The sequence below is a fragment of the Phyllobates terribilis genome, unplaced genomic scaffold (genome assembly GCF_046119375.1).
Source record: "Phyllobates terribilis strain yellow unplaced genomic scaffold, ASM4611937v1 Scaffold_3__8_contigs__length_932513732, whole genome shotgun sequence".
In the NCBI taxonomy this organism is placed as follows: domain Eukaryota; kingdom Metazoa; phylum Chordata; class Amphibia; order Anura; family Dendrobatidae; genus Phyllobates; species Phyllobates terribilis.
The window spans coordinates 929,996,090-930,012,674 of record NW_027362763.1 but is presented as its reverse complement, the minus strand read 5'-3'; the positions used below and the strand labels follow the sequence as shown (position 1 = coordinate 930,012,674).

General features: G+C 42.4%; 1 protein-coding gene across 1 annotated transcript in view; it reads right to left on the bottom strand.

Annotated features, from left to right (window-relative positions):
* The window catches only part of LOC141257823 (protein Mis18-alpha-like), a 30,520-nt gene that overhangs the window by 13,093 nt on the left and 842 nt on the right, over nucleotides 1-16,585 (bottom strand). The window contains exon 2 of the mRNA XM_073672833.1: nucleotides 5,315-5,378. Coding sequence (XP_073528934.1) covers nucleotides 5,315-5,378 — 64 coding nt within the window. The remainder of the gene's footprint in view (nucleotides 1-5,314; nucleotides 5,379-16,585) is intronic.

Genomic DNA, 16,585 nt, shown 5'->3' with positions numbered 1-16,585 from the left:
GTTCTGCCATAATGATAACCTAATGTTATCAAATTCTGTGTCGTACCCATGGGTTCAATATGTTCACTATACCCCTGGATAAAATCATTGAGGGGTGTAGTTTCCAAAATGTAGTCACTTGTGCCTAAACAGTGGAAAACCACATCAGGGGCTCTCCAAAATAGACATGACGTCCACTCTCGATTCCAGCCAATGTTGCGATCAAAAAGTCAAAACGGTGCTCCTTCCCTTCCAAGCGCCAATACAGTGGTCCCCCCCACCCCCACATATGGCATATCGCATGCTCAGGAGAAATTGCACAACAACTTTCGTGGTCCATTTTATCCTGTTAACCTTGTGAAAGTAAGATTTATATGAAAAAAAGTTAAATGTTAATTTTTTCCTTCCACGTTGCTTCAGTTCAGGAGCAGCACGTGAAGTGTTAATAAACTTCTTGAATGTGGTTTTGAGCACTATGAGGGGTGCATTTTTTTAGAATGGTGAAAAAGGAACTGGAAAGCAAGATAAGCTCAAAATAGGGTTTTAACCAATAAAAACTTGATAAAACTGAAAGCGATTTTACGCTCACCTTGGTAAGTTGCAATCTGGAGCAATATGAAAGCATACACCAGCTGCAGCAGAAACCGTTCATCAAATGACCGGATCAAAGCACATGAGGAGTGTAAGCGGCTTTTCTTGCGTTGCAGGTAGGTCCACATGGAAAGATTTAACTCAATGAAAAATTCCAATAATTCTCATTTTGAGTTAAATCTTTCCACGTGGACCTACCTGCAGCGCTTAACCCCTTAAGGACTCTGGGATTTTCCGTTTTTTTGCTCCCCTTGTTCCCAGAGCCATAGCGTTTTTATTTTTTTGGTCAATATGGCCATGTGAGGGCTTATTTTTTGCGGGAGGAGTTGTACTTTTGAACAACATTACTGGTTTTACCATATCATGTACGGGAAAACGGGAAAAAAAATTCCAAGTGCGGTGAAATTGCAAAAAAAAGTGCAATACCACAGATGTTCTTTTTTTACCACGTTCATTGAATGCTAAAACTGACCTGTCATTCTTATTCCCCAGGTCACTACAAGTTCGTAGATACCAAATTATATATATATATATATATATATATATATATATATAAAAATATATATAGCGCCATTTTCCAAGACCCGTAGCGTCTCCATTTTTCAGGATCTGGGGCAGGGTGAGGGCTTATTTTTTGCGTGCCGAGCTGAAGTTTTTATTGATACCATTTTGGGGTAGATCTGATGTTTTCATCACCCGTTATTGCATTTTATTGCAATGTTGCGGAGACCAAAAAACGTAATTCTTTAGAATTTTTTTCTCGTTACGCTGTTTACCGATCGGATTAATTATTTTTTTATATTGATAGATCGGGCGATTCTGAACGCGGCGATACCAAATATGTGTATGTGTTTTTTTTTAATTATTTTATTTTGAATGGGGCGAAAGGGGGGTGATTTAAACTTTTATATTTTTAAAAACTTTTTTTTTTTTTTACACTTTTTGCTTGCTTCTATAGTCTCCATAGGAAACTAGTAGCAGCAACTTTCTGATCGCCTCTGCTACATAGAGGTGATGAGCAGATCACCTCTGTAGCAGAAATACTCCTTTACTATGAGTGCCGACCACTAGGTCGCGCTCATAGTAATCTTTACATGACAACCACTGGAGTCTGCGGCAGACCCAGGGTTGTCATGCAGACCCAGGGTTGTCATGCCGACCCAGGGTTGTCATGCCGACCCATCGGTGACCCGCGATCACATGACAGGGTCACCGATGGGCGGGGTAAGTGACGCGCTTCCGGCGCGGCGATGTTAAATGCCGCTGTCAGAGATTGACAGTGGCATTTTACATGTTAACAGCCACGGGTGGATCACGATTCCAACCGCGGCTGTTGCGGGCACATGTCAGCTGTATAAATCAGCTAATATGTGCCCGGTTCAGTGTGGGCTCAGCGCCGGAGCCTGCGCTGAACCGGGGGTGACAGCCTGGTGCGTACTATTACGCCCCAGGCTGTAAAGGGGTTAAACTTCGCATGTGCTTTTTTTTAGAATGGTGTCACTTTTGGGTATTTTCTGTCATATGGACCCTCTCAGTCACTTCATATGTGATGTGGTCCCTAAAAAAAAGTTTTATAATTTTTGTTGGAAAAATGAGAAATCGCTGGTCAACTTTTAACCCTTCTAACTTCCTAAACAACAAAAAAAATTGTTTCAAAAATTGTGCTGATGTAAAACAGACATGCGGGAAATGTTATTTATTAACTATTTGGTGTGACTTAACTGAGATTTAAGGGTATAAATTAAAATTTTGAAAAATTGCAAAATTTTCACCAAATTTCCATTTTTTTCTCAAATAATCACAAGTCATATCGAAGAAATTTTACCACTATCATGAAGTACAATCTGTCACGAAGAAAATCTCAGATTCAGTGGGATCCGTTGAAGCGTTCCAGAGTTATTACCTCAAAGTGACACTGGTCAGAATTGTAAAATTTGGCTTGGTCATTAAGGTCAAAATTGGCTCGGTCACTAAGAGGTTAAACTTGGATTTGGCATCTGTCATACTGGTTTCCACGGCAGCGCAGAGTAACCCATTTGTTTTTCCATTTATCCAGTTGGTAGTGGTCATAACCATGGATACCTAAACTAACATCTGTTCTGCTGATCTTAAGCACTCTTGTCCAGTCTTTATCCCCTTTGGCAGAACAGTTATGCTAATTCTTGTGCTTGTTCCTGAAAGGACAGCTCATTGGAACAAATCATTTTTGTCCTTAAAGAAGTTGTCCAACCATGAAATCCATACTTTTTTTAAGCTAATCTGTGCTGTATTGTAATATACAACACCCATATAACTTTTGTTTTTTGTTTCTGCCTTTCGTTCCTCCTGAATTTCACTTAATTCCCTGCGGCTCTACCAAACCTGACAGCTCCCTGTGCTGTATTATCTAACCTCACAGCCAAAGCTGGCACCGCCCGGCCTCAGTGTCCAGCACTGCCCTCTGCCCACCCATTGCACACTCATTGGCTGTATCTGCCCCAGCATCATCACTCCAGAATTGGAAAAAAACAGAGAAGTGTCCGGTCATCTGTTTAAAGCAGCACAATCACTGCACTCCACATCTACAGTGGTGACAGAGCTTCACGTCTTCACATCACCCCTGACAGACTTTGCTGGTACTGTAAAATGCAGCAGCATACAAATAAGCTGAAAAAACACCTAGTGTGAACCTAGCTTTTCAGCGTTTTGTCTGCGTTTTTCACCCATGGAAAGTAATGGGTGGTGAAAAAAATGCCTAGTGTGAACATAGCTCATCAGGTTTTGCTGCGTTTTTAGTAAAAAAAAAAAAGCAGTATGTGAAACTCATTTATTTTTGTGATTTTACTATCTTGTCTTGGTCACCTGAAATGGCAGCTTGGATTAGGACAGTTGAATTAAATTAGTGAGGTGTACAGTGTAAAGATTGTGTGAGATTGAAAAACTATTCCTGAACAATTCACCTCCCCCCACTGTTCCATTTGTAATTCTGGTTAATATGGTTTCACATATGTCTTGCATTGGTGACCTGTGTTCATGCTTCTGAGGTGGAAGCAAAGCTGAACTTTGGGATCCTGAAAAATGCAGCAAAAAACGCACCAAAACCTGTGTTTTTGACGCAGCTTCTTTCCTGCAAGAGATAAGGTTTTACTGCAGAAAAAAAATGCTGAAAAAACGCCTAGTATGAACATAGCCAAAGAAATGACATGCTCTACTGTGCAAAAAAACATGCAAAGCACAAAATACTGATGACACAAAAACCAATGTATGTGCATGAGATTTCTGAAATCTCAGACTTTGGTGGTACTGTAAAAATCAACTGAAAATTTGCATAAAAAACGCATAAAAAAACGCTGAAAAAAAAACGCCTAGTGTTAACATAGCCTAATACTGACTCTTGCATGCAGGGGATTTCTTCTGCCTTTTTCTCCCTTTGACTACGATTTCATTATTTTGTTTTTTTTTAATTTCTAAATAAAGACTGTTTATTTTATCATCTGGGCTTTGTCTGCTTCCCCCTTTTTTATCTGGTCTTTTGGAAGTGCTCCTTACAAATTGGCCTTATATAGGTTCTCCTACTAAATGGATAGTAGTAGACAGTCTTAGGCTGCGTGCCCACTATGTGTTTTTCAAGCGTTTTTGCCACGGAATTTCCGCTTAAAAAACGCTTGGTAATACGTGCCCCATGTTCCCCCATAATAATCCGCATGTGCTGTGCACATGCTGCGAAAATTTCCGTTGCGGATTATCATTGTAGAAAAATCCGCAACATGTCCATTATTTTTGCGGAAACGAGGCGTAATTGCCGCCATTGACTTGCATTGAATCGCATAATATCCGCATGACTACATGTGCACATGCAGATATTAAGCGATTCAATGTGCGGATGGTACCCGGGTCTGGAGAAGAGGAGACTCATCTCATCCAGACACGGGTACCATAGTACCTGTAAAAAAACAAACAAATTTAACATAAAAAAACAAACATTATACTCACCTTCTGATGGCCCGCGGTCTTCTCTCCGGTGCGTCCTGGCTCCCAGGTGGCTCGCGAATGTGTAAAAGGACCTTCCATGACGTCATTTAGTCATATGGCAGGTCACGCGACCGCTGACGTTGGCGGTCGCGTGACCTGTCACATGACTAAATGACGGCATGGAAAGTCCTTTTACACCACCGCGAGCCACGACACACCGGAGAGAAGACCGCGGGCCATCAGAAGGTGAGTATAATGTTTTTGTTTTTTTTTAAACTATTAACTTGGTCACACTATATAAATCCATGCCAGTTGCATGGATTTATATATAGTGTGACCAAGCTGTCAAGCACTTTTCCAAGTGATGCTAAAATCGCTTGGAAAAGCGCTTGATAACCTGCATGCAGAAATACATGCAAAAACGCTTGACAAACGCTTCTACCTGGCAGGAAAAACGCATGTAAAATCCGCATGTGTTTTTCCTGCCCGGGAGATGCAGAAAAAATCAGCAGCATTTCTGCATCGTGGGCACTTAGCCTTACAGTAAATAGTAGAGAAGGAGTTTAAAAAAAAATTATCAGAAGAAATAGCTTTCTTTGCAAGTGCAGCTACTAAACTTGATAGCAAACCTATTATATAATATTATGCAGAATTGGGAATATAGCTCAAGCTAGATTTTATCTCACAAGTCAGTACAAGATCAATAATTTCAAAAGATGTGTCTAAAGTACCTTCTGTAACAAAATAATAAAAGCTAAGAAAAATAAACATCTGTAAATGCATACTGACATACCTGCCGGCATCATCGTGATCATTAGATGTGCTCAGCTTTCCGCTTTTAACAAACTGTGTTACAGCTGTAAAGAAATAAAGACATGAAAACCTAAGAGCTATGACAGAGGGTCATTCAAAACTATTCACACGTAGACTAGTGAAGTCATCCAAAAGAGCAAATCAATCATCTGCTTTTGTTTCATTTCCATGTCTATATATTTAGAAGATTAATATGCTGATCACAAATGTGTGCCTTTATTGTTAGTGATGAGCGCCAGTGCTCATTATTCGAGTTTGCCTAGGGTGCTCGTGTATGCACAGAGTATCATAGGTGCTCAAGTTACATGTTCGAGTCACCGCGGCGGTAACTTTCGCGGCTGTTCGACAGCCACAAAACATGCGGTGATTTCCTGACAAACACAGGCAATACCTGCATGTTTTTTTGGCTGTGTAACAACCGCGAAACATGCGCCTGCGGTGACTCGACCATTTTACTTGAGCACCTACGATACTCTGTGCATACGGAGCACCGTAGGAAAACTCTAGTAACGAGCACTTGCGCTCATCACTATTTATTGTGTGATCCGGATACTGCTGGGATGCATACTAATCACAGGGGCAAAATATCCCTGGTGCTCTCACATTTTTGTGATTTTCCGACCTATAATGACTGTTGGCATGGCTCCGTCATCATTGTGGTACAGAACACCTGGAAAAACTATCTAGTGGTATCACATGACAGGATTTCTGAATGTACATCTCTTATGCATAGGATAAATAAAGTATTTGGCCTACATTCAAGGTATGTGCAGGGAGCTTTATTGGCATATGCATTGAACATGTTCACAAAACTTGTGTGGGGTACAGATAAAAACAGGGAAAATTCTAAGTCTTAGGGCTCACACTCATCAGCGTAAATAAAATCAGTACGATGTTGTTCCTGAAAAGTAGGACTATTGTCCTGCAAGTACAATTTTTTTAGTGATTTTTCTCACCTAGCATCCGTATGACATGCGTATGCACTGCGTTTTTAACATCAGCGTTTTTAACATCAGCTTTTACACACAGTAATTCTGTCATTTCAAGCAATTTTATACAGATATAGATAGATGGTAGACAAATAGAAATAAATATGTCAGATATATCACCATTACAGTGTGCGTTTAGCTTACTGTGCATGTATTTAACTAATAATTACATTTAAAAAAAAAAAATAAAAATGGCATGTGTGGCCCCCCCCCCTTAATTTTCTTAACCAGCTGAGAGAAAGGTCACAGCTGGCAGCTGATGTTTATAGTCTAGGAAAGAGGTAATAAACATGGAACTTACCAGGCTACTAATATCAGCTCACAGCTGTCTGTGTAGCCTTTACTGGTTATTAGTGATGAGCAAGTATGTTTTGTTAACCCTTTCGCTGAGTATACTCGGGCGAGCACCCAGTATTTACAGCGTGCTCGGTGATATGTTGGAATCGCTCCCGTGTGCATGATTTGCGACGGTTTGACAGTTTAAATACATGTGAGGAATGTGTAAGAAGCAGACATTCCTCACATGTATTAAAACTGTCAAACCATCGCAAATCATGAACACGGGAATGATTCAAACATATCACCAAGCAGCTGTAACTACTCGGTGCTCGCCCGAGTATACTCGGCGAAAGGGTTAACAAAACATACTCGCTCATCACTACTGGTTATTAACAATGGGTGCCCCCCCCCCCAAGAAAAAAAAGACGTCCCCCCTTATATTTAATAACCAGCAAAGGCTAGACAGACAGCTGCAGGCTGATATTAATAGCCTAGCAAGGGGCCATGGATATTGGCCCCCTCTCAGACTAAGAAAATCAGCCATCAGCCACCCCAGAAAAGGTAAATTCATTAGATGCACCAATTCTGATGCTTAGCCTTGGCTCTTCCCACTTGGCCCTGGTGCAGTATCAAGTGGGGTAATAGTATTGGCGTTGATGTCAGCTGACATCAAGCCCAGGGGTTAGTAATGGAGAGACGTCTATAAGACACCCCCAATACTAACGCCATAGTCAAATGTAACAAAGACACAGAGAGCGTAAAGTCCTTTAATTGAAATAAACACTCCCTACCCTCTTTAACCCATTTATTAATGTAGAAGTAAAAAAACACTATGTTCCTCACCTGTCTGCAGATAATCCATTTATCCTATGATAAGCCCAACTCAGGTACATCTGGATGCAGGGCTGAGCGGTCACATCATGCCACCGCTCAGCAATGCATCCAGATGCAGTTGAGTTGGGCTTGTCGCGGGATAAACGAATTATCGGCAGACCGGTGAGTAATATTTTTATATTAATAAATGGGTAAAAGAGGCTAGGGAGTGTTTATTTCAAATAAAGGACTTTACTCCATCTGTGTCTTTATTACATTTGACAATGGGGTTAGTAATGGGGGTGTCTTATAGATGCCTCTCCATTGCTAACCCCTGGGTATGATGTCAGCTGACATTATAATCAACCCCAATACTATTACCCAACTTGCCGCCGCACCAGAGCCAAGTGGGAAGAGCCGAGACTAAGTGCCAGAATTGGAGCATCTATTGAATGCGCTATTTCTGGGGCAGCTGAGTGCTCAATATCCATATCCCCTTCCTAGGCTATAAATATCAGCCCGCAACGGTCTGCCTAGCCTTTGCTGGTTATGAAAAATAAGGGGGCATTGAATAGGAATGTACAGCAATTACCTCCAGAGGATGTCAGTTTGTCCTGATCTGTGATGGATACAGATTACAAGTGTTGTACACTACTTTATATTACCCCCCCAATGTATGCCCTCGAGGCCCCTAAGACTTTTTGTAAATACCTTATGTGGCAGATAATGCCTGTGAGCAGCGCTATCGGTGGCCGCTCACAGGCATCATGCGATCCCGCACTGATGTCACAAGAGAGGCGTGACTCAGCGCTGGGGTCCCCGCGTCACACCCAGCATCCACCGTGCGCTTTCCTCATGATTGGGGAGAGGCAGAGCTAAAGACCTCTGGCTGCTGCCAGCACTTGTCGTGACATCAGCAGATGTCAGAGCCGGCTGCAGCCGGGGGTCACGTGATACCTGTGTGCGGCCAGTGATAGCGCCGCTCACAAGAAGTACCTGCAACATAAGGTATTTACAAAAAGTCTTAGGGGCCCCGGAGGGATACATTGGGGGGTAATATAAAGTAGTGTATAACTCCTTTAACTGGACTGGAAGGCATGGTTCACACCTGCATTTGGGAATTCTGGGACATACCAAAATTAATGAACAAACAGAATCAATAGAATAATGTACTGGTATAATATTAAAGAAAGTATATATTAGGTTTCCAGACATCCTAGTCATGGAAGGAACAAGAACACACATCCTAGAGTATCAGTTGTGTACGGGTTTCCCTGTGCTTATTCGATAGGGAATGAACATGGAATGTGTGCAGATTATAGCGGAATGAACAATTGTCCACTGGATCAGAGCACTGAGAACCACCTACTACCTGCCAGCATCCCTGACTCCTGTTTCGATTAGCCAGCCTGGTGTGGCATCATCATTATGGCATTATGTCACACCAGGCAGGCTAATCAAAAGAAGAGCCACAGATGCTGACAGGTAGAAGGCAGTTCTCAGGGCTGCTGTCCAGTGGAGACAGGTTACTGATGTGGCTGCTGGACCGGATCCTGTGAATCAATTCGCACCAACTCTAGTAGAGAATAAACAAAGACTATATACAGTTGATGGTGGGATTAACATCCCTAATAAAGAGATGTGTATTACATTTCCTGGTCTTGCTAAATGGGGAATGAACATGGAATATATGCAGTTTATAGTGAAATGTACACATGTTCCACATTATTTATATTGAACAACAATTGTTATGATATCTTGTATATTAATGGATACAGCAATAATGGACAGTTACTTTCTAAATCAGGGCACGTGTACAATACCTCCAACAGCAGAGTAATGTCGGACCACCCTTTAAAAAGAGTTTTGTTTTTTTTACATCAGATGTCTAGAAATGCAGCGGTACACTGAACAGGACATGCACAGAGGGAACCATCCAACAGCCCACAGTTATCTCACACATAGCCTACTACATGGCTACATTAAACAATTGCTTCGCTGTCCTGTCCACACCCTAGCAGCAGTATTCCACATCTGATGCTAGATCGGGCAGTATTTAGGTGCTGTGCTCTAGAAGTACTTTTAATTGCACATTAGATGTTGCTATCCACTAATATTCGCGATATCAGAACAATTAGGCTATATGCCCGCGATCAGGAAATAGCAAAGTTTTGGAAGCAGCGTATCACGCAGTTAAATCCGCATGTGTTCATTGAACCATGCGGATTTAACGCATCTAATGAATGGCTATGGGGGAAGAAAAGCAGCAGAGTATAGCGTCTCCGCTGCAGATAATTGACGTGCTGCAGATTGTAAACCCGCGCCGCCGATGAGTTTACACAGGGTCAAATAGAAGCACAGATGGCTTGGTATCTATAAATCTCATCCACTGTGCTTGTAATGTAGAACGCAGCGTTTTGGACACAGCACAAGTGAGCTGTGTCTAAAACGCTGCTATTCCTGATCGTGGGCTCATAGCCTTATTGACCAGTGTAAAATATATTGGATATATGCTCATTTCACTATAAACTGCACATATAGCATGTTAATTCTCTACGTAACAAGCACAGGAAACTCAATGCACATCTGACTATGGAATGTTATTGTATAGTATTACAGTAAAAGTATCAGTTCATGCAGTGGTTTTCCTTGTTTATATAATAAAGTGCACATTCTAGATTCAGACTGAAGGCACCAAAACAACAAAAGAAACTCATAGAAAGTAGGAGTAAAGAAATGTGTAAAAAAAGAATATTAGTTTAACCTTAACCACTTTACAGCCTGTGGCGTATTAGTACGCCACAGGCTGTAACCCCCTGTTCAGCGCGGGCTCCGGCACTGAGCCCACGCTGAACCGGGCACATGTCAGCTGATTATTACAGCTGACATGTGCCCACAACAGCCGCGGGTGGAATCGCGATCCACCCGCAGCTGTTAACATGTTAAATGCCGCTGTCAATCTCTGACAGCGGCATTTAATATCGCAGCTCCGGAAGCGCGTCACTTACCCCGCCCATCGGTGACCCTGTCACGTGATCGAGGGTCACTGATGGGTGGGCATGACAACCCTGGGTCTGCCGCAGACTCCAGTGGTTGTCATGAGCTGATCGCTATGAGCGCGACCTAGTGGTCGGCGCTCATAGCACAGGAGCATTTCTGCTACATAGAGGTGATCTGCTTATCACCTCTATGTAGCAGAGGCGATCAGAAAAGTGCTGCTTCTAGTCTCCTATGGAGACTATAGAAGCAAGCAAAAAGTGAAAAAAAATGTTTTTAAAAATACTGAAAAAAATCTAAAAGTTTAAATCATCCCCCCTTTCGCCCCATTCAAAATAAAATAAAAAAAAAAACATATACACATATATGGTATCGCCGCGTTCAGAACTGCCTGATCTATCAATATAAAAAAAAGAATTAATCCGATCGGTAAACGGTGTAACGAGAAAAAAATTCTAAACGCCAGAATTACGTTTTTTGGTCGCCACAACATTGCAATAAAATGCAATAACGGATGATGAAAACATCGGATCTACCCCAAAATGGTATCAATGAAAACTTAAGCTCGGCGCACAAAAAAATAAGCCCTCACCCTGCCCCAGATCCCGAAAAATGGAGACGCTACGGGTCTTGGAAAATTGCGCTTTTTTTTTTTTTTTTTTAAAGCAAACTTTGGATTTTTTTTTCACCACTTAAATAAAAAAGAACCTATACATCTTTGGTGTCTACGAACTCGTAATGACCTGGGGAATAATAATGGCAGGTCAGTTTTAGCATTCAGTGAAAGTGGTAACAAAAAATTAAAAAAATCATCTGTGGTATTGCACTTTTTTTGCAATTTCACCGCACTTGGAATTTTTTTCCCATACACTATATGGTAAAACCAGTAATTTCGTTCAAAAGTACAACTCATCCCGCAAAAAATAAGCCCTCACACGGCCATATTAACCAAAAAATAAAAACTCTATGGCTCTGGGAACAAGGGGAGCAAAAAACGAAAATGCAAAAACAGAAAATCCCAGGGTTGCGAAGGGGTTAAGGTTCCTCAAAGCAGCACCCTTTGACAGTCAGCTTCACACCACCTTTGGCATTTCCTTAAGCATCTTAATCAGGTAGTCACTAGTGTTGAGCAAATGTGCTCTGATAACGTGCTATCTGAGCATGCTCATGTGTTAGCCGAGTATCTTCGCCGTGCTTTGCAAATATGTTTGCCTTCCTCCGGCTGTACGCTTTGCGGCGGTAGACAGACACAACACATGCGGGGATTGCCTAACAAACAGGCAATGCCTACATATTAGCAGAGCACTCCGAAGATACACGGCTAACACACGAGCATGCTCAGATAGCACGTTATCTGAGCATGTCCGCTCAACACTAGTAGTCACCTAAAATAGTTTTCCCACAGTCTTGAAGGAGTTCCCAGAGTTGCTGAGCACTTGTTGGCTGCTCTGTCTTCACTTTATGGTCTAAATCAACCAAAACTATTTAATTTGGCTAGAGGTCGAGTGATTGTAGAGACCATGTAATTGACACAGTACTCCACCCCTCTCCTTGGTGTTGGCAGAATGCTGCGGTAGTCATGCTGGGTAAACTTGACTTGAATTTGGAATAAATCACCAAAAGCATCCCTAAACTATTACACCGCCCCAAACATGCATCCGTTCACTATTTTTGCGTCTCACAAAGGCAATGAACTAGTACTGAAAATCTCAGATTTTGACTTCTCAGAGCACAGAAAAGAAACTCACTGATCTAATGTCCAGTCCTTGTATTTCTTTGACCAAACAAGTCTCCTCTTCTGGTTTGCTGTCCTCAGTAGTGAATTCTTAGCAGCAGTTCGACCATAGAGCCCTATTACTTCTCATAGTCTTCTCTGAACAGTTGATGTTGACATGCGTCTGCTACTTGATGTCTGTATATCATTCATGAGGACTTATCTGAGGCGCTATCAATTTCTGAGGCTAGTAACTGATGAACTTATCCTCTGCAACACCGGTAATTATTTGTTTTCCTTACCTGGGGGAGTTCCTTGTGAGAGCCAGTTTCATAATAATGATTGATCATTTTCATAACTGCACTTTAGGATAACTTCAAGGTTTTACAATTTTCGCAAGGCTGTGGAGTCGGAGTCCATTTTGGGAATAAAATAGACAGATTCCGACTATATATAATAAATTGGGTACAGTAGTATAATGCAGGATGTGCTGTAAACATTTTCATAAAAACTTGGGAAAGTTATGAAAAGTCCTATAAATGTCTGTCCTGTTCCTGATCTAAGGATCTCGGCTTTTAGTTGAGATGAATCTGTGCTGCACTTTATGTACAAGCTTAGTAGTGAGGCCGTGCTGTGGAGTCAGAGTCATGGAGTCGAAAGTCAGGGAAATTGAGGAGTTGGAGGTTTGGCTCACCGACTCCACAGGCCTGTTTTCCAGACTGACATCCTATCATTACATGAAGAACAATCTTATCGATTTACTAAATTGAGAGATTCTTTCCATGTTCTGGCTTAAAGTTGTGGAATAAGGCTCAGTACTGCATGGAACTGTGTAGCAACACTGCCTCAGCAAAGCACACATCATGGTCGCAAACTCTGAAGGACATTAATTCAACAAGTGAACTTTTGACTGGGCATACCTGCTCATTGGATGCCATCTCAGGTGAATAGCTAATAGAGCTACTTGAGAGAATGCCAAAAGAATGTAAACCATCAGAGTAATAGGGAGGTACTTTGAGGGATCTAAGTTTTCACACATTTATTTACCCTATTTTTCGGACCATAAGACGCACCTAGGTTTTAGAGGAGGAAAATAGAAAAAAAAGATAAGCAAAAAATGTGGTCATGATGCACTGTTAAGGGAGAGGGGGCCTGCTACTGACACTGTTATAGGGGTAATGTCCCCCAATTCTGTTAATATCCCCCATCCTGGTATATATGCCCCCCCCCCCCTTCCTATTATACATGGCCCCCATCCCCATTTGCATAACACCCCTCATCCCTATCCTGGTATGCATGGCACTCCTTGATCCCCCATCCTGGTAATGCATGGACCTCCCCCCCCTGAACCCCCATCCTGGTAATGCATGGCTGAACCTGATCCCCCATTCTCGTAATGCATGGCCGAACCTGACTCCCCACACTGTGCACACAAAAATAAAGTTATGCTCACCTCCAGCGCTGGGTCCCGCTCTACTGTCGACACTCTCACTACGTGAGCCGTGCATGGTGTCCCTGCCATGCGCCCTCACACAGTGAAGTGCTGTGCCGGAATAGTCACTGCTCCCCGCGCCAAGACTGTGTGCGTGGGGAGCAGTGACCATTCACTCTCCTTAAAAGAGCGCTCACTGTACCAGCAGCGCGGCTCCTGCTGCGACTCTGTGGTCAGTGTGCCTGCTATTAAAGACCATGAATATTCACTACAACCCATCAAAGTGGGGTGTAGTGAATATTCATGAGCTTTAATAGCAGGCACACTGACCACAGAGCCGCAGCAGGAGCCGCGCTGTGGCTACAGTGTGCGCGCTATTAAGGAAAATGAATATTCATTGCTCTCCACACCCATGGGCGTGAGGAGAAGTGAATATTAATTTTCTTTAGCAGTGGGCACAACAGACGGCTTCTGAAGCCCTCCCAACACACAGTATATACTATGGCTAGTATTCGGACTAGAAAATGTAGCCCCCACTTTTCTCAAAAATTCTGGAGGAAAAAAGTCCGAAAAATACGGTACTTCTTGTTTTCACATGTTTCTTTGTGGTTTTCTGGCTATATTCTGAATCTACAATGTGCACAATGAAATAAGAACAAAGAAAACCACTGCATGAACAAGTATGTCCAACAGTTGAGTGAAACAAGCACAGGAAATTCAATGTTTATTTTTTTAAATAAATTGTTCATTCCACTATAATCTGCACACATTTCATACCTAATAAGCACAGGGAAGCTTGTATGCAACTGCTATGTTATGTTAACAAATCATGGTTTTTTTCAGTGATTTTTTTAATGTAGTTTTTATATGCAAATTTTCAGCTGCCTTTAGCAGTACCAGCAAAATTTATGAGAAACCAGAATTCTCTGTTCACACATCATGGTTTTTCTTGTTCAGGATTTTGTGCCGTGCATGTTTTTTTGGAAAATAGAGCATGTCACTTCTTTCACCCATAGGAAGTAATGGGTGGTGAAAAAAAAAAACGCAGCAAAATTTGTATCAACGTTTTTTTTTCAGCATTTTTTATGCCAAAATAGAATGGGGTTCTTTTTTTTCACAGAACTTTATGTACAAGCATAAAAAGAGACAAGACAGTGAAAAAAAAACGCACCAAAACTACAAGAAAAATCCTGAACAAAATGACCTTGAAGATCAGGTTTTGCTGCAGAAAATTGACGCCAAAAAAAACATGATGTGTGAACATAGCCTAACTCTGCACCATATTGTGCACATTCTCCATACTCATTACACGTCTCGGACGCCCAGGACACCTATTCTTCTCCTTAGGGTATGTGCACACACATTGTGTTTTTTTCTGCACGTTTTCTGCACCAAAATCTGCAGATAATTTCCTGTGAGAGAAAAGTTATCTGCGTCAAAAATTCAGGTTTAGCTGCGTTTTTTTCACTGTCCTTCTGTCTCTATTTAGTAATGCACATAAAGTTCTGTGAAAAAAAAGACTCCCATTCCATTTTGCCATCAAAAACGCTGGTGCGTGTTTGCTGCGTATTTGTAGCGTTTTTCATCCCCCCATTACTTCCTATGGCTGAAAAAAAGCTGAAAGTAGAGACTTGTCACTTCTTTCAGCGTTTTTCTAATCACTGAAAATACGCAGCAAACAAAAAGCAACATGTGGGAACAGTGAATTCTGGTTCGTCATAGACTTTGCTGGTACTGCAAGACGCAGCTGAAAATGTACATAAAAATCTGCAGCAAAACACAATGATACCCTTACTATCGTATCAATACGCTATGTTGTATGGATTCTGCGCTTTTTATCCTTTTTATGCCTTTAGTACGTCCGGGAACTCAATTTTTCTGTTCGTTGTTAGGGACAAGTGCAATTCATGTCACAAATTGATCAGTTGCACGATAACGTAAACAAAAGCAGAAGGGCCCATTGATTATTATGGGGTCTCAGTTATGTCATGTGTCAATTTTTACAATGGGGTGGGGTGGGGGGGTTAAGAAGCAGCAGCAGAACTTTTACCATTCTCAAAACCAACATATAATGAAACAACGATCAATGGCCTCTCAGCTTCTGGTCACATCATAATAATAATCTTTTTATTTATATAGCGCCAACATATTCTGCAGTGCTTTACAATTCAGACAACTTACTGACATTATCGGCACTGTCCCCATTGGGGCTCACAATCTACATTCCCTATCAGTATGTCTTTGGAGTGTAGGAGGAAACCCATGCAAACACAGGGAGAACATACAAACTCCTTGCAGATGTTGTCCTTGGTGGGATTGGAACCCAAGACCTCAGCACTGTAAGGCTGCAGTGCTAACCACTGAGCCAACATGTTGCCCATAGGCAATGGATCCAGAAGTGGACATATTATTGGTGCAACCTGTGCAGCCGCATAGGGCCCAAGAGGTAAAGGGGCCACATCCACAGCAGGTGGAACTGTGCATTATGATCAGCTATCGAACTGCAAAGTGCCCAAATATTGTTTTTGTACAGGGGCTCTCTCCTGTGTCCGCTGGTGAATTGGTCACTTTGTGATATTAAAGAAGTTGTCCACAACTTTTTATTATCCCCCCAATGTATTCAGCCGGGCCCGTAAGTGTTTTTCTAATTACCTCCTGCTGTCCTTTTTGCCTGTGAGCGGTGCTATCGGTGGCTGCTCACAGGCATCACGTGACCCCCCTGCTGATGTCACGTCAAGTGAGGTGTGACATCAGTGACGCAGTCCCCGCGGTGGATGCCGGGCTGTGGGCGGGGTTACCCCCCCCCTATGTCACACCCAGCATCCACTGCACGCTTTCCCAATGAATGAGGAGAGGGAGAGCGCGTGGTGGATGCCGGGTGTGACGCCTTGGTAACCTCGCCCACATTCCAGGATCCACCGTGGAACGCAGAAGTCACCCTTGGCTGCAGCCAGAGCTCGACGTGACATCAGCGGATGTCAGAGCCGGCTGCAGCCGGGGGTCATGTGATGCCTGTGAGCGGCCAGC